This window comes from Ailuropoda melanoleuca, chromosome 5 (assembly GCF_002007445.2).
Source record: "Ailuropoda melanoleuca isolate Jingjing chromosome 5, ASM200744v2, whole genome shotgun sequence".
Classification (NCBI taxonomy): domain Eukaryota; kingdom Metazoa; phylum Chordata; class Mammalia; order Carnivora; family Ursidae; genus Ailuropoda; species Ailuropoda melanoleuca.
Genome location: NC_048222.1, coordinates 107,425,325 through 107,444,394, shown reverse-complemented (window position 1 = coordinate 107,444,394; position 19,070 = coordinate 107,425,325). Strand labels below are relative to the sequence as shown.

General features: G+C 41.7%; 1 protein-coding gene across 1 annotated transcript in view; it reads right to left on the bottom strand.

Annotated features, from left to right (window-relative positions):
* LOC100475310 (mineralocorticoid receptor) overlaps nt 1-19,070 on the bottom strand; it is a 154,061-nt gene that overhangs the window by 22,010 nt on the left and 112,981 nt on the right. The window contains exons 5-6 of the mRNA XM_034661736.1: nt 17,149-17,279; nt 11,554-11,711 (exon numbers count right to left, since the gene is read on the bottom strand). Coding sequence (XP_034517627.1) covers nt 11,554-11,711; nt 17,149-17,279 — 289 coding nt within the window. The remainder of the gene's footprint in view (nt 1-11,553; nt 11,712-17,148; nt 17,280-19,070) is intronic.

Here is a 19,070-nt window from a genome sequence, read left to right as displayed (position 1 = left end):
ATAAGAGGGGGTTTTTATTGACACAGGTGCTAGACAATGAGATAGTTTTCCAAAATCTTCCCTAGATATATTTTAGATTAAGAAAAGCTTTCTACGTGTCTGGTTAGATTTTGATGTGATCTTCTATGAGCATGGCTTCCAGGACCCTCAGTGGTTCTTTCTACCTGATATTTTGTTTTCGTTTTTTTTTTTTCAGAAAGCTCACCTTATAGCATCATAAGTCTTATAGAATCAGGTGGGAATGGAATGCACAGTTCTTGTCTACTTCCCCAAACAAGGCACATTCCTAGTTTCCCCCCAGCATTCTTTCAAAACTAACTGTGAACAGTGGCACATGTTTTGTGGGTACGTAACGTTTAAAATGTTAATTAATGAATGCAAAGGAGTAGTTATTATAAGAAAATATGCCTTCCCCCCTTTTCTTTAAATAAATTAGGATCAGACACAACTTTTAATTTTTCCAGTTAAGGATTAAAAGAAACAAACTACTGTCTGTTATCATTATAAGTTCATAAGGGAAAGATTCTGACGCCAAAACAAAAAAAAAACCCATGGAATGAGAGAAAATACTTACAAGTCATATATCTGATAGGGAGGTAATATCCAGAATATATAAAGAACTTGCACAACTCAACAACTACAAGAAAAAAACTGGTTAAAAAATGGGCAAAGGGAGGGCGCCTGGGTGGCTCAGTCAGTTGAGGGTCCGAATCTTGACTTCAGCTCAGGTCATGATCTCAGGGTCATGGGATTGAGCCCTGAGTCAGGGCTCTGCACTTATTGGGGAGTCTGTTTGGGATTCTTTCTCTTCCTCTCCCTCTGCTCTCTCCCCCAACTTGCAGTCTTTCTCTCTCTCTAAAATAAATGAATAAATCTTTTTAAAAAAATGGGCAAAGGACTTAAATGGACAATTCTCCCGGGAAGAAATACAAATGACCAATAAATGCATGAAAGAAGCTCAACATCACTGATCATTAGGGAAATGCAAATCAAAACCACAATATACCACCCTCAATATACCACCAGTTAGAATGACCATTATCCAAAACAAAACAAACATAACCTCAATAACAGCAAGTAACAAGTGCAGGTGAGGTTGTAAAAAAATTGGAACCCTTGTGCTCTCTTGGTGGGAATGTAAAAAACGGTGAAAAATAGTTTGGGGGTTCCTCAATAAATTACACATATAATTATCATATGATCTAGCAATTCTACTTCTAAAAACACACCCAAAGAATTCAAAGTAGGATCTTGAAGAGAGATCTGCAAACTCATGATCATGTAGCATTATTTACAATAGCCAAGAGGTGGAGGCAACTCAAGTGTCTGTCAACAGATGAACGGATACACAGTGTGGTAAACACATACAACGGGATATTACTCAGCCTTAAAATGGAAGGACATTCTGACCATGCTCCAGCATGGATGAACCTGGAGGATAATATGCTAAGTGAAATCCATCAATCACGAAAAGACAAACTCTGTATGAGTCCATATATTTGAGGCACCTTGAGTAGTCAAATTCAGAGACATAAAGTAGAAGGGTGGTTGCCAGGGCTGGGGGAGGAGGAACGAGGAGTTGTTTAATAGTATATATAGAGTTTCGGTTTTACAAGCTGAAGAAGTTCTGGAGATTGTAGGACAACGTGAATGTACTTAACACTAGTGAACTGTACAGTTACAAGTGGCAACTTTTATGTTTGTGTATTTTACTGCAATTAAATGAAAAGGAATGACAAACTCCGATGTGGAAGTTTTTTCCTCATTTCTCTAAAATCTAATACAACTGCATCTCAGAATGTGACCTAGCTACTGACCAGCGGTTGGTAAGCACTGTCACAGTCTAAACATTAGCCACAGAAAATATTCAACGTTTTAAATCAACCTTTTCCAAAGAGGTAAGGAAGTAACCCAGATTTGGCATGAAGTCAGCCACAGAAAACCATGACCAACCACGAATGACTGAAGGCGATAAAGTTCTGGGCTGCATGTGGAAATTAACTGTCATTGTCATTAAGGTTTCATATGAATGTGATGGGTGAGAAAGGACTCAGGACCAGTATTATTGATAAAATCGTGACTTGAAATGCAAGATCAGCCCTGACGCACCATGGCTTGCCTTCAACGCCCACCTTCCATCCCCATCTCTATCTAGACCGATAGATGCATGCAGTACGTACACATGTGTTTAGTGTTGGAATACATATATATGTATACAGTATATAATAAAGCTTTCACTAATTTAAAATTACTCATGTGTGACTGGATTGGGTTCTGTAATACTTTGTTTTGGGGTTATTCACAAAGAGTTTGCTAAGCCACTGTGATTTCTTAGTTATACTCAAACACAAAAACCGCATGTTCTTTCATCCACATATAAAATACTCATTTATATACATGCCCTCACATGACAGAAAGATTCATGCTTCTATTTATTAAAAAAATTTTTCTAAGAGCTTTATTGGAAAACACCTTGAATGTTCTTTAAAAAAAAATCTTGTCCCAGTTTGCTTTGTGGCTTCTGATACAGTTATTGGAAACTACTGAACATTAACACAAGGTGAATCAGTCAGCGATTTTTCACAATAACCTTCCTGTTTCTATGGCTATTAAAGTTTTCAGACTGTTTGCTGACTGACCTTTCTGCAGCTTCTGCCCCTCTGACCCCTCATTTGCACAGTGGGGGACACATTCTTTTCTGGCTTGTCCACTATATCCCTCTTTTTGCTTCCTTTTTCTTTTTTAAATTAAAAAATTTTTTTTTAGTTCAGCAGCTGCTCTCTTGTAGCCTCTCTGGAATCTTCCTGTTTGGAATCCACTGGCCATTTCTCCCTCTGGGTTTGGTTCTAGGTCCTCCGCTCCACCCCAGTGCCTGGGCAGTCCCATCTGACCCCAGGCTTCATGACGCCAACGCCCCCCCCCACCCGCCGCCATCTGCATCAGCATTCCATGTTCCTCATCTTCTTTTCAACAGAGCCCAGTGTCTACCTGACATTTCTCCTGGTTGTTCTAAGGACACCTCAAATCAGAATATCTCAAAACCTGCTCATCATATCCCCTCTCAAAGCTCTTCCCCTTGTTCCAGCCCATCCAGCCATCCATGTCTAAATCCCAGGGTCATCTTTGACCTCCTCCCTCCTCTCTCAATCTCCATGTCATATTCATCATACCAAGAGCTATCCATTCCACCACATGAATATCTCCTCAGTCCCCCTTTCCCCTAGTACTGACTTAATGCCCCCATCTCTTACCTGGATTACCACACCAGCACCCCAACTGGTCCTTTGATTCTCTTGCTCCTCCCCTAATAGATTCGCTAGGTCAGCACTGTCCAATACTGGACAATTGTCAGACTTTCTGCATTGCCCCAAATGGTGGCAACTAGCTACATGTAGTCACTGAGCACTTGAAATGTGGCTACTATGATCGAAGAACTCAACTTAAAATTTCACTTAATTTTAGTTAACTTCCATGTAAACAGCTGCATGTGGCTAATGGTTACTGTACTGCACAGAGCAGGTCTAGATTCTCCACAGATGTGCTCAAAATCCCTCAATGGCTCCCTCGTGGTGGTTCACAGATCCCTTTATCGTCTCCATTCTCATTTCTCTCAGTTCCTCCCCAACGCCCTTGGACGCAATGAAATTCTCCATTTCTCAAAATTACCATGCTTTCAATCTCTTGGGATATTAACTCCTTTGGCTTGGGACAGCTTTCCTCCATCTGTCTGGCAAATTCCTACTTTGCCTTTGGGGCTCAGCTTAGCAATCACTTCCCTCACCTCATGCCATGGGCCACTTCCACCCTGCCTCTTCCTCTTCCAGATATACCACCTATGGGCCTTATAGCCCATATTGAGCACCTGGCACGCTGGATTTTAGTCCCCAGCTTGTTTGTCTATATTCCCCATCAGACTGCACTCTGAGGTCAAGGAACCAGTCTCCTTTGCTGCAGTTGTATCCTCACCACCAACACAGTACCTCCACCAGGCTGCTGTTTTATGGGCCTACTCTGCCAGGAGCTCAGGTCCCAGAAGCAGAGCCACTCAGCAGCACTTCCTCTGCACACCCCCATGGAGACGGTCAACAGGAAATGTAACTGACATAGGGATGTCCCATTCCTATATGCCTATTCAGGAGGCACTGAATGATATCTTCTCTTACATAGTATCCTGGTTTTTCAGATCCTCTTTCCAACAGGTTTAGGAAGACAGTAATGCAGCTCTTCTGCTGCCTCTCACAATATGAGTGGATTTACAAACCCTAGGGGAGCTTTGAGAGTCACAATCCTGACCACTGACTGATGCTGCCCTTAATTCACATGAGAACAAAGAAGAAAAACAGGTAAGGACATCCTTCATATCTGTGGGGAGTTACATATTTTATCAGGGCTTCATGGCCAATCCTGAACCTTTCCAAACCACACCCGAAGTCAGGAACTCCCTATTTATCCACAATATCAAAATACTAGAAAATTCTTATTTTTTTTCCATTTCCCCCCATTCCTATTTTTTAAAAATCTGATGCATTTTTTTTCAACTACACAAACACAAAAATGGTCTAAATGAAAATAAGTACTCATTGGCACAATTCACCCAGGGCAATGCATTCTGAACCATGCTATACCCTTGAAATTAGAACTCTGTAAAGGCAAATGCCAGTCCTTAGGTACTATATAGAAAAGCAGAAACAGATGCTGCAAACCATTAATAACTGCTGCACTGGTTTCATCAAGTAGTCAAAGAATGAGATCTGCCATGTCAATTATTCATTTAATTTGAAATCTTTAACTTTGAAGATATCTTTTTCCAAAGGAGAGGGTCTTTGCATAATTTGTGTCCTCCCCTCCACTGGTGCCTTGGAAGATAAGGCTTTGCTCACTAGCTAACTCTAGAATAAACATCTCTTCCTTTATTTAGAATCTTTCTTAGTCATGGTCTTGTCAGAGAAGAAGGCAGTATAACACTGCTAACAACTATATTAAATAGGTGTTTTGCTCAGTGAAATAGAATGTGGCTTTGAACTTGATCTCTCTTAACACAAACACACGCACACACATAGGTGTGCTACCACCAGTACTGTATTACAAATAATCAAATAATGTCATTTTCTTGTCACATGAGCAACGAGAAGAAAGGGAAATTTCCCTCCTCTTGTTGAAGCAGCGTGGCCAGCCTTTATTCATTGCTCGCAGCGTTCTGATAATACCTAAGGCAAGGGTTTATAGCTCGCCAGCATCAATCTTCCCGATGGACACATCACAGCAATCTGCCATCATTCCATCATCAGACACCTTTAATCCTTCCAGCAAATTAGAAAGTGGCACAGCACACCCCAACATGTTTGTAACAATCCCGATCTCCCCTGGTAAATGTCTAGCTGACATGGTGTGCCCCGGGACCTGAAGGACCGTGGAAATGCTTCAGGACTGACGTGCTTCCTGCCCTCCGCTGTGGAATGGTCCTTATTGCCTATCTTGCCAACTGTAGCCTGTTATTTCCTTGAAGGTCCACGCTATGCCTCAAGGGTTTGGGTGTCTCTGTATTTAAAAGTAAATGAAAACTGCCTGATGGAAGTTTTTTGGTGATGCGGAGACATGGTTTTGGGGAAACTCTAACACAGTCTGGGAAAAGGGGATGTGGAGGGGTGTTTGTTGCCTGCTCTATAGCAGAGGCCTCACTCAGGACCCGTGTTATTTCATTCACTCCTAAAAATTCCCTGTAAGATGGACATCATTCTCATTTTATAGCTGAAGACACCAGGGGTGGAAAATTTAAGTGAAGTGACCAAGTTTACCACGAGAAATGGTGGTACAGCACCACAGGCCATCCCCTGGGGTTACATTTCTGCGGTGGGCTCCTATTTTGGTCTCAGAATGTTTCCTGAGGAGAAGCTGACTGGGAAGACATAAACCAGAATCAAATGTGAAAGAAAGCGGGCTGCCCAAATGGTGGACTGAGCCAAACTTGTGGCTTGCATTCTTCAGTGTGCGGTGAGAAAGGCTGAAAATAGGTTTGCATCGATCTCAAAACCACCTATAGTGTAATCACGATGGAAATTACCACTACCACAGCCCGGATGCAAAAGCACCCACTAATTAAATGAGCAATGAAAATCTCAAAATAATTTGCTAATAGTCTCGACTGCTTGCAGCAATATCTTTTTTGTTGGTGATCGTGTCACTGAAACTTAACGCCCTCTTCACATAGAGAATGAAGCGTCCCCAGTGTGCACACGGAGCATTTACTGTACCACCAGATGTTCTGCTCCCTGCCCCCCGTGGAAGGGAGACCTTGGCTCTGAGAGAAGAGCCACTTCAGTTGTCGAGCATTCCCTCTGGATCCACAGAAAGCAATTCTTTAGCAACATGACCCTCAGAGTGTTTCCTTTTGTCACGCAGAGAACAGCATCTAAGGGACACACCAGTGCCTGCCCAGGCAATGGGTAGTTTCTTACCTGGGCTTAATGATCAGACGCAGAGACAAAAGCCTCCACACCAAAGCCTGCTCAGCTTATGCTGAGGCCGACCTAACATTCTGTTTTGGGAACTGCTAAACAAGCATGACATTTTAATACAACGCCAGGTTCACTGCCTTCAAGATGTAACCCCGTGCCTCACAAAAACAACGCATTCCAGAAGATGCCAGGGAAGATCCAAATGAGTCTGGAGAGCTGAAGAGCAGTGCAGCTGTTTTTAATGTTCATAGACGCTAGTTTTCTGATCTGCAAAGATGCAGACCAGCCTAAAACTGACCAGCTGCTATTAGCCTGAAGTTCTCCCTCATGGTGACAGTGGTGTCAGGAGCATGGGACAGTGAGTCAAAACGGTTCAGGTGCCACCAACTACGTATGGGTCCTGGAGAGTCACTCTCTGGGCCTCTGTCTCTTCTATTAAATAAATATTCTCTAAATCCCTCCTGGAAGACTTCCAGGACCCCTGCTCAGCACAGCTGGCCCCTATGCCTTTTCAATCAGGCTTTCTATCAACTCCGAATGAACATCAGTGAGCCTACAACTCACGGCATGCTCACCTCGTCAGAACTCCCAAGCACACTGCCTGTACAGTGCTGTCTGGGGCCCCTGAGCGGACTGCAAGCTCCTGGAGGCCAGGCTTCGGGTTGCTTCTCCCGCGTACACTGACTGCCTTGCACTTTCAGACATTAAAGCATTTGCTGCATGAGATTAACATCTTCCTGGATCAAACAAATGGGATTCCAAAGGACAGGTATTCTATGCACACTTGCACCTTTGGTCCTAGAACACAGTGGGGGCTCACTGGCACATGAAAGAAAGAGACCCGTGTGTTCTCAAAGGTTCTACTGCTCCGGCAGCCAGTTTTGGCACCTGATTCCCTTCTGCTGAGCACTGTTCTCTAGCCAACTGTCTAGAATCTCAAGTATCTTTTGTAGCCTTGTCAATAGTGCTATGTACGAGGCACATTTTTGCTAGTGTGCATACTGAAATAAAGAAGATTATAATAGTATGACCTTTTAACATCATTTAACATGTACTAACGGTTCTACACAATGATCGTAATATAGTTCTTGATCTCTATGAATGAACAGGAGTTACCAATAACTTCATTAGAAATATGCTTCTTGGGACGCCTGGTGGCTCAGTTGGTTGAACATCTACCTTCGATGCCCAGGGTCCTGGGATCGAGCCCTATGTCGGGCTCCTTGCTTAATGGAGAGCCTGTTTCTCCCTCTGCCCCTCCCCCTGCTCATGCTCACTCACTCTTTCTTGCTCTTGCTCTATCTCAAATAAACAAATAAAATCTTAAAAAAAAAAGTGCTTCTTACATGCAGAAACTTAGTTGACTGTCTTAGCAATAGCTAGAGAATAACTATTAATTATCAATTTTCTCTAAAAGAATAAGAAATCTATATGCCTTGTATATAACACCCAAACATTTACAATGCAAAAATACATCTATTCCTAGCAGCCTGACCACAGCTGCTTTCTTTGAAACATTCTTTGGGGAAAGACTGATGTTCAGGGAGATCATGATTCATTAAAGTTGCTGACCAATTCAAATACTTAACTGGCCAACCTATTTTTTCAGAGAATGTTCTGCTCACACACCTTGGCACCATTCTGCCAACACATGTGTGCACCATGTGGAAGAAATCCACGTCCTGAGATCTATGGACATGTGTCCGGAGGGGTGGCATACCATGCACACTATTTAAGCAGAGCTTTGATTTGACTCAGAGGGTTCATATTTGTGTGAACCTTAGGCACAAATGCTCTTTTTCCACAAGGTGACCAAAACTAGGCTTGAGTACAGAGCCAGTCATTGTTAGCTCTTTGTTCCCTGGAAGAAAATTCCACAAATGTTGATTCACTAATTTACTCTAATGAAAAAGCTGTAGGCAGTCTCAAGTCTGAGTAAGCGTGAATGTTAGAAAGGTCCCTCTAGACTTACAATGCATTTTTCAATGTTCTGTCTGGAATAGGAATATAAATAGAGCATTCAAGATGCTTCTGTTAGGCTACTTCTAAGTGCAAACATTTTTGATAATTTAAAACAAGGGTTTCAGAATTAAAATGACTGCAGTGATTCCCCAAAGAATGTTCGTTCTCCTTCCAGCCATGGTGGATGGAGTAAGGTGGATTGGATTTACCCTTCCACAAGGAAAAACCAAAAATGCTCTCAAAAAACAAAAAATATATATAAAAAAAAAGGTTCAATGAAGGACAGTGACCTCTAGAAGAAAACAGGAAAAAAAAACTTTGTGACATTGGCTTGGGCAAGAATTTCTTGGTTACAACACTAAAAACAGGATTCATAAAAGAAAAAATCAATTGGACTTTATGAAAAATTGAAAACTACTGCTCTTCAAAAGACATTGTTAAGAAAATGAAGATAAGCCACAGAGTGGGATGAAATACTTGCAAATCATAAATCTGATAGAGGATCTGTCTAGACTATCTGATGTTTTAAAATTCAACAATCAGATGATCCAACTTTTAAGGTGAGTGAAACAGCTGAAGAGTTACTTCACAGAAGATGACATAAAGATGGCAAATAAGCACACAAAAAGATCATTGATCATTAGGGAGATGCAAATGCAAACCACACTGAGACACCAGCACATCACTATTAGAATGGTTAAAACTAGAAAGATGAGCCATACCAACTGCTAGCAAGGGCGTGGTGCAGTCTGAACATACACACACTTCTCAAGGGAAAGTACAACTGGACAACTACTTTGGAAAAGAGTTTGGGAGTTTAGTAAAAAAGGAAAACACACCTACCATGTGACCCAGGCTTTCCACTGCTAGCTAGCTATTCACCCACGGAAAAGCGAACAATGTCCGTATACAATGACTTATATAAACGGATTTTAGGGCAGCTTTACCTGTATTAGTCCCTAACCTGGAAACAACCCAAATGTCCATCAACAGGTGACTGGACTACCAAAGTGTGGACTATCTGTATGGTGGGATGCTACTCAGCAAAGGGCAGGGATGAACTAGTGATACACGCACTGATGAATGTGATACAAAGTGATACATGTATTCATGCACTAATGATGAATCCCGAAATAATTATGCAAAGTGAAGAGAAGCTAGACCAAAAACCTACATACTGCATGATTCCATGTATATGAGATGCTGGAATATGTTAACAAATCTATATTGCCAAAAAGCAACTGGGGAGCAGGAGGTAGCAGGAAAGGTTAAAAGAGGGGACAAGAAAATTCTGGGGGTCATAAACATGTCTACTATCTTGATGGTAATGATAGTCACCGGTGTGTGAAAAACTTCCCAAAGGTATGTTTTAAGAATGTTTAGCTTATTGTGCAGCAATTACACCTTGATAAAAAAATACTAAGAAGACACGGATTTGCCCTGGGGAATTTTGCAAAATATCATCATTTATGATCTAGCCCTTTGGGTCAAGGATTCATTGAGTTTCAATCTTGCGCAAGCATAGCACTAAAAAACCAGCTGGGTGAGGACAGTCTGACACATGGACCACTGGTATAGACTCCCGAGTGTTCCCCCAGTGCCACTCTGCTTAAGGCACAGAGATGCTGTGAGAGTGTGGAAAAACAAGTTTTGACTTCTGTTATCAGTCTCATTACATGCAAATTGCCTCAAAGTGTATCATCTATTATCATATGTTGAGGTGATGACAATCACATACTAATTCTGATTTTGCACTTGAGCCTGCCCATACGTTTGAACAAATAAGAGAATTCATCAAGAACCCATTCTAAGTCCACTATAAAGGGCTTCCCACAAAGCCAACAGAAGAAAGTGGACCTGCTGCCTGTTCTCTATAGGTGACCTGCGCTCCAGGCTCTAGCTTCTTTTGTTCTCTGTGTGAGTTGTGGAAAGCAAAGTGAGTTGTGATCTCTCTAAAGCTGCATTTGCCATCATCCCTTAATCCTACGAATTTCCATTAAACCATGCTCTTTAGGCCACTGATAATTAGCCAAATTATCACTGAATTCACCTTGTGGGAATTTGACTTAAGACCAAATGAAAAGTTGAGAGAAAGCATAATCGATGTGATATGTACCGAGTGTTCAGTGTAAAACACTGGCGAGTGACATTCCTTATCTATCAAACCACAGAGACATCATCACATTCCACTGGCATAAACAAAATCTTAAAGGATGACTCATGATTTCAATAGAAATACTAATATAATACTAGCCGTGGAGCCTGGCAACATTTTTCTGAACAGAGAAATATCTGAAAAAGGATATCTTACACAAATCATATGGGTTGAACTTGGGCAATAAATTTTTCAAAAGAAAATATGAAAGCTTCACAAACATAAAAAACGAAATCAGCACGACTGTGTACAACTTTCTCTTTGAGCCAGAGCTACAGAAAACTGTTCACAAAGTGAAAAAAAAAAAAGGAAGCATATTTCAAATGACGTAACAAAGCAAGTTATCCAAATCGATATTTGTAGAAACTGCTAACACCTTGGCTACATCTATAATTGATTAATTTAAAAACAAGCTCAGAATTTACTTTCTCTATTTACATAAGACAAGAAAGGTGACTCCTGTGAAGAATGAATATAGGATTCAAAATTTGGCAAAGACTGAGATGATCCAAGTTGGCCCCGGACCACTAATAATGTTTTGGGAAGATTGGGTTATTAGATTAACAGTTGTAGAAGATGGACACTATTTATGCAATGTGAAAGCAAACATTTTGATTAACCAAACATTTCCTAAATTGCAAGCAGAAATGTGAAACTTGATCTGACACCTGTAGCAAATGTGAGGGCCTTCCCTGGCCTAGGACACGGGGGTTTCGCTATGATGGTCCACGCCGCTCTCATCCTGCTCAGAATGGAAGACAGCCACACACACCCTTTACTTTACATGGGGTTTGTTTCCAAGGTGATCAGAAGAAAATTTCCTTCCTAATCAGTTCTCAACTGTTGCTGCCTCCCATTGGATAATTTATCCCTATTTTTCCCGAAGACCTGAGAACTCTTCCTCACCTCTCCAGTTTTGCTGGGTCAACAGTGTGTGATTGTTGATCCCTCATTTAACAGGCACCAAGAGGCTCTACTTACGTCATGCATGGAGTCCAGAAGCTTGGTCAGTTGGTAGAACCTTTGCCAGCTCTGCCCAGAATTGTTGGGACACTTAGTTACCATCTTCCTCAGTTCCTTGATGTAATTTGTCCTCATTTCTTCAAATGCAGCCTGGCTTTTGAGGCCATCCTTTGGAACTGTGTTTAAGGAATACAGACATGTAAAGCCCCAGGATGGAAAGCAACTTTGACACTGTAGCAGTTAAATGGCCTAGAATATTTTGAGGTTTTTAGGCTCACACTCTAAGATTGATACTGAATCTCAATTAATTGCATTCATGAACAAATATGGCAGTTATCTATTGGTAAATTCTGGTTCACATCTATATACAAAAGAATACTAACTGCTATTTATTGGGTGTATGTTAATATACATCTTGCATATATTAACTTGAGCTTAACCTCAGTTTTATGAAATAATCATTATTCTCATTTTATAGATAACAAAACTGAAGATGGGAGATTTAATCCTGCCCAAGGACACAATAAACACTGTGTTTATTGTGTTTATTGTGTTTCTACCCCCCCAGAGAAGGGGTAGAAACCTAGGTCTATTTCCAAAGCCTGCCTCTTAATCACAATGCTATATTGCCTTGTGGCCTGTCATCGAAGTGTTTTATGAATCCTAACTTGCCAGTACTTCAGAGGAAGGAAAATATACTTTGATTTTCCAGGACAACTGGAGGAATCACAGACAATCTAAACTGGGGCTAGAATTAGAAAGTGACAACTCTATATTCAAATTCAAATACCAAAGACTTGGGGAGACTGGCCATCTATGGGGTGGGGTAGGACAGGCATGCTGAGAAGCACTTTGTGTCTTCTTTGTGCCAGGATCACATGACCAGTGGGGCCCTGTCATGTGGCCTCCCGGGCAACCAGGGGGTGGGTCTGTGCACTGGTTTGTGTGTGCAAAGGAGTAACACCACAGTGGCTCTGCATGTAAGGCAAAATCTGTAACTTTCAAAGAGAATAAACAATGTTCTCCTTTTTCTCTGAGAAAGTAAAAAAATAGGATCATGTTTTATGTAGTGGCTGGCTTTTAATTTTAAATTTAAAAAAATCTCACTTAGAAACAATATTTTAGGATCAGGGCTTGGAAGCATATCAAGTGTCTCTGTGACCTGCTGAAAGGAGATGTTTTGTCCCAGGATACATGTGAAAGTCCTTACGGAGGAAAGGCGCTTCCATGCTGGGAATAGTTCTGGAAGGAGGTACAGAGCAGAGTATAAACTAAAGTATCCCCTCTGAAAATCTACCTACATGTCTGCTTTCTTCTGCTAGAACCTATAAATAGTTAGGTGTACGCTTTAACTCTGAAAAATAAAATCATTTAAGAACTTTATTTTTAGGAGATGGAGACCTAAAGAAAATTCATCTTTTGAAATTAACGTTCTGAGTTTGAAATGCTTTTACTTTCACTTCTTAATTATACAGCATGTTTGCTAATTTGTCATAAATGGGATAAATAATAATTTACTCAGGTCATCAGCCCTTTAGAATGGCTAAGTACATTTTTGGCTATTGAGAACCCTGGAAGCTGGGAATACTGCTGTTTCCAAGTTAAACCCTGTTGTCCTGTACAAAAATTATCTTACAAATTACATTCACATCTTATGTTAATAGTCTCCTCAAGTTTAATTTTTGAGGCTTTTGATCTGTGGTTTATCGAAGTCTACTTTTGTGGGGGGAGGGGGGGAATAAACCCCTAATAGCAATTGCATGCATTCTTGAGACTGCAACAATATTAGCTGTGGTTTCAAATACTTGACGTTCACGTTAAAAGTTAAATTCCATCCATTATATAATAGTTTATTTTCTTTAAAAATAAAGCCTTGTTTTAAAAGTATAAAAAATATGAAGGACAGTAATAACCAGGATGTTAATAGTAAAACTATAGATCTAATTTCTACGAAAATTTTAATGTTAAGTTTCTGAAAGAAATGGCAAGTTTGCAAATACTTTGCAAATAGTGCCTACACACAGGTTAACGATTTTTTGAGTTATAAAATATTATGGAGTAAACCTTTTACTTTACAATACAAATATTTAATGGAGATCATCCCATACATTAACAAATTACCTAAAATTAGAATGGAGTTTCACTACTATATTTCACTACTATTTGGCATATCTGCTAAGATTAAGCAAAGACCTTCTTATAGATAGCTCTGTATCAGAAATTCTCAAGACTACAAGCAATTTGTGTCAAATATTACTTATATATTATTGCTGTAACTGAAATATATTGTACCAATTTCCCAACCAGATTTTTTAGAAGTTGAAACAAACCCACAAATAAAGAGAACTTAAGCAAAACCTCAAATTTTGGAGGTTTGCCCAGATTTTCTGAATTTACTTATTAAATGCAGCAGGGCTGCTGGAAACCACCCAAAATCTATGGGCTGGAGAAGAGCAAAGAGACAACTTAGAGGTTCGTCTGTTTTCCTCCATAAGCATTAAGAACGTAAGATCCTCTCAATGTCATTGCTAAAAAACTTTCTTGATACACTGGACATCAGGTGTGCAATTAACATCCTAAGGAAGAAGAAAAATTCTAACACATTCTATCACAGATTAGCAAAATAAGCTTACTAAAGCCTATAGTTCTATGATTCATACAATTCTTTACGTATGTTTTCCTGCCTTTTTATTTTGCTTTTCCTCCATCTACAAAAATCAGAATTGAAAATACTGAGCTACTTGGAAGCTAATAAATTAATTCGGGTAGCTTCAAAATGATATCAGGATTGATTATAGGCTGACTGATTAAATGGTCTAAAAGGATAAGACACCAATTAAGATGGAGTAGTCAAAATTCATAAAGAATTAGTGTCACATGCATTTTTCATTTAAATTCTATCACCCATCTGATCTGTCTACATCTAGAACTATACTTTCAACATTTTTCAAGCCAGTAACGGTTAATGACACAGCTTGGAAAGGGGAATAAAATCACTGTCGCTGAATTTAAAGATTCGATTTCCAAAGTTATATTCCAGAAGGATGAATCGGGGACGTCAGAAACCTCAAGGAAGAGCAGAGAGAAAGAGCCTGGTCCAGCGACCCTGCAGATGAGGGCTGCTCACACGACCCAAGTAGGAGATTGCCTGAGTGTAATTAGTGAGGAATGGTAGGGCCTGTGGCAAACTGGAGAGAACGTGCCCTGCCTTGGGCAATCGAATTCAATGAAAATAAAACAAGACAAAAGGCCAAGAGCAACCTAAAATACCTGTGCTGGCCAAACAAAACACAGCTGTGAGGTGCGGGGCCCCACCTCCCGACAGGGGGCTGCCGCTTTGCCCCCTTGGCTGGAGTCTGGTCCGGCCTGCTAACCACTCCACGCCCCCTGCTGTGGTCACGTGCCACTCCACGCCCCCTGCTGCGGTCACGTGCCACTCCACACAGCCCGCTGCGGTCACGTGCTGCCAGGCTGCCTTTCAGCCCTGGACTCCCCGCTCTGGGGAGAGCAGGAACGCTGGATGTGAAATGCAAAGCCAAGGCTTTCAGTTCTAACGTACAGAGGATCCTGAACAAAAACACATGTGTGCCTCCTTTTCCTTAGCTTGAGCATGGGCTTATCAATCTCACAGGGTTAAGCATAAATTAAATGAAGTATGACAAACGCTTCAAAAGCCGGGAGCTGCTAAACACAGGGAAGCAGACGCTTATCCAGAGTCGCTACGGCATGGCCTCCTCCTGCTCTTGTCACTACTTGATTCTGGCTAACACTTCCTCAGACCCAGTCCCTCTCTGGGGGAAATAACATCTCTTCTGACCCCTTCTATCCTCATTATCTTGTCGAGTGATGCCACTTTCTCCCAAATGACTCTACTGAAAACTGCCCCTTTCTGCCATGCCCCTGATTCATGAGCCACGGGGAGGGCTGGGCATGCCCTGGGTGGTCTTCTGCTTCCAGGTGGTCACTCAACTCTCTCTCCTCCTTTGATGCTACTCGCCCTGGCATTCCTGGCACCCAGAACATTTCCCAGCTCTTCCCAAAGCTTCCCATCAATCTGCAAGTCCCTGGCCGTTGGGCACCTGCCTGAGGCCTAATGGTCAACTCTCATAGGCCTCTCTGCGCTCTCAACTTTCTCTGCGAAAGCTCTGCTGTTAGTCATAACCAGTTCTCGGCTCCCAGTTTCTCTGCCTTTCTGCCAGTCCAGTCCCATTGCTGCCTCTTCCGCCCTGCCATCCTCCTTTCATGTACCTCAGCTGGACCGTTCCTCTTCTTTCTGTACCCCGGCAACCCCACTCACCATTTTAGTTTAGATGACAATTTTCTATGAGGCTAATTTCATGTTTATTTCTCAATACCCAAACTTGTCTTCTGAGTGGTAGCCCCAAATTCTCCCCATCTTTTGGTCTATTAGGATGCATCTGGAAATTAACCCATCTGAAATAGAACTCATTTTATAACACCCCCACAAATCTTCTCCAAATCTCAACATTAACATATTCCTCCTCAACAGTATCACTGCCATCCTAGCCATTTTTCTGTGCACAAAACCTGTGTCACTTCTGACCCATACCATTTTGTTTCCCCTTCTAGTCCGTTGCCACTTCGGCCATGTTCCTTGAATGCACCTACTCCTGTCCATCATGCCACCTATTACCATCATTCAGGCCATTATTTCAGCAGCCTCACAGCAGGTCTCTGTGCTTCTAATCTGGCTAATTTTTCTGTCTTCGCCTCTCTGCCTCCCCCTCTCTTTCCTCTTTCATCCAGCCTATTACCAGATACATTTTCATAAAGGCACAGAATACAGCTTGGGTCTTGTCACCCCACTGCTCAAAGCCCGAGGTGCTGCACTCCTCTGCCCAGCCAATGAAGGTCAGGTGTCTTCAAGAGACACTGAATATCCTGGTCCAACCTTCATCCCCACCTTATTCCCCACTCCTCTTCAACCCAACGTCACCTTATGCACCTTGAAAAATTAAATGAATACAGGAAGAAGAAAAAAAAATCTAAAAATGAATGGGCAAAACACCTCTCCCAGAACTAAGTTCTTAAATGCCTGGATTATGCTTTCCCACATTTCCACACTCCCTCACATCGTACCCTGATGGGAATGCCATCTCAGACCTCATATCCAGTTCATAACCCTTGCAAAGCTCACCAAGATGCGGCTTCACCATGAATCCCTCCCTGACCCCCAGAACTAAATATGCTCCTCCCTTTTCTCAGCCACTGTGATGCTCTTTATCTGCTCTCAGGGTTGGATAATCCCTTTCTACAATGTATTTAAAGTGTCTTTGACTTTATCTTATAGTAAAACTCGCTGAGGGCAGAAACTGCACCTCATGCAGCCTTGAGGCAGCCCAACTGCCTAATCCTACCACCCACATAACAGACACCTAGTAAATACTTAGTGGTCAGATGGAGGAAGAAATATGCTTTCTTCACCCAAAGCCTCATACTCTCCAAGTATCTTAGTTCACCAAAGACCTTCTCTCACCTCCTTGATTTTTTTTTTTTTTATACCAACCACCTGACACTGAGAAGAGGCTAATCTCCTTAGAGGTCAGATTAGCTGACAACGTAGAAAACGTGCACAAGCGGACATCAACGTACTCGTGCTTAGCAGCAGCAGGACTTTCATTATGGTGTATTCTTCAAAGGTGAGCTGCAGTCGAACGAACTGAAGGCTGATCTGGTGCATCCCCTGGCATAGTTCATACATGGCAGACTGATGCATCTTCTCTCTGCAAAGGAAATGAAAAAATAAAAAAAAGTTCTGAGAATACAAATTTCATTATCAAGCCCAGACTGTGGCCCAAGGCAGCTTAATAAGAGATCTGCGTCAGAGTTTCCCTTTGGCTTCAACATGGAGCAGGTATGTATCCAAAGACAAGTTAGAGGCCTTTCACACTGATGGCTAAACTGCTTCTAGACCGACACTGCCATGCCATTTCCTAGTACCCTGCAACAATGTGTCAGAAGCACAGAAACCAAACCTTTTCAAAGTGTGCCATTATTTCATTTTGTGTCAAGAGTAATGAGGACTGATGGTGTTGTGTTACAGAGTGAGATCATCCTCAGAGCAAAGAGGTCACTGTGATGCGGGGTGAAGCCCACAAACTTCTGCTCCTTTTCAGCTAGAGATTCCGAGCACTTAACTATCCTGACAAACTGTACTAGATGCTGTGAACACAGGACAGTGACGGCCAGTCTTATTTCCACACCGACCTCCCTTACAGAGGTCATGAAACATGACTGTTATTATTTGAAGCAGCACATTTAAAAAGGAAATTGAACAAAATTTTGAAATGTGGAACCTTGAATAGAATCTTTTTGATAAAGGGAAGAAGCGGTGTGGGAAACAAAGCCAAAAGAAAAAATTAAATTTCCTAACTACTTATAGCCCATTGACAAGTTCTTGAAACAGGTAGAGGGACCTTCCTCTAGGGACTCAGCTGCCTTGATGTTAATACTTTGCTAAGGGTAAAAGGTAATCTTAGCTTAACATTATCCTAATCCCCCAAAATCCTTTAAGTCTACTTAATATACAAAAATTCCTTTGGAAACTTCCTTTCTCACTACCCACCCCAAGATATATGTTGGCAATCATCCTCCGAGCATATGGCCCACTGATACACATCTGAAGGGTCTCATGACTAAGGTTATATTAGACAGTAATAAATGACTTTTTCCTAACAATGGCTAGCCCCCTCAAGGTCCTGGAAACCTTGCTTCCAAAATTCCTTAGAGACTTACACTACCCTAACCCCCTCCGAACTTGAAAGTATATAATCGGCCACTTCCCATGACCCCAGGGCAGCTCATTCTGCCTACAGGTCCTGCCCCCATGCTTCAATAAAACCACCTTTTTGCACCAGATGTCTCAAGAATTCTTTCTTGGCTGTCAGCTCTGAACCCCAACATTTCCTATGTCAGGAATTTGGGGCAATATATGCATAGTTCCACTTGGTCAACCAACCAATCCACTTCCTCCACCAAGTATAAATGTCTTTTTTTTTTTTTTAAGATTTATTTGAGAGAGAGGTGGGGGGGGCAGAGGGAGAGAATCTTCAAGCAGATTTCCCACTGAGCACAGAGCCCAATCTAGGGCTCCATCCCAAGGCCCATGAAATCACAACCTGAGCCAAAACCAAGAGTCTGACTCTCAACTGACTGAGCCCCCCAAGTGCCCCCAAATGTTTCCATAAAAATCTACATAACAACAGAAGTCATCATTGTCTCTTTCCATGAGGAAAGCATCAATTAATTTTTAAGATTTTCCTTCTCAAAGTAATAAGTCTTTTGGGAGGTCCTGGTAACTATTGCTTTATGATGACCAGAATCTAGTAAGTGAAAAAGAGACTATTAGTGAAAAATGGGAACAGACTTGATAAAGGCCAAAGAAACAGAGAAAGAGGTCATGATGGCTGATATATTTCCAAAGGTGCTGGATAGCAGGTGGGAGTCTGTAGGACAGCAACACTGCGATACCTCTTCCAGAATGGATTCTTGGGTTCCCCTCATTGGCAGGAATC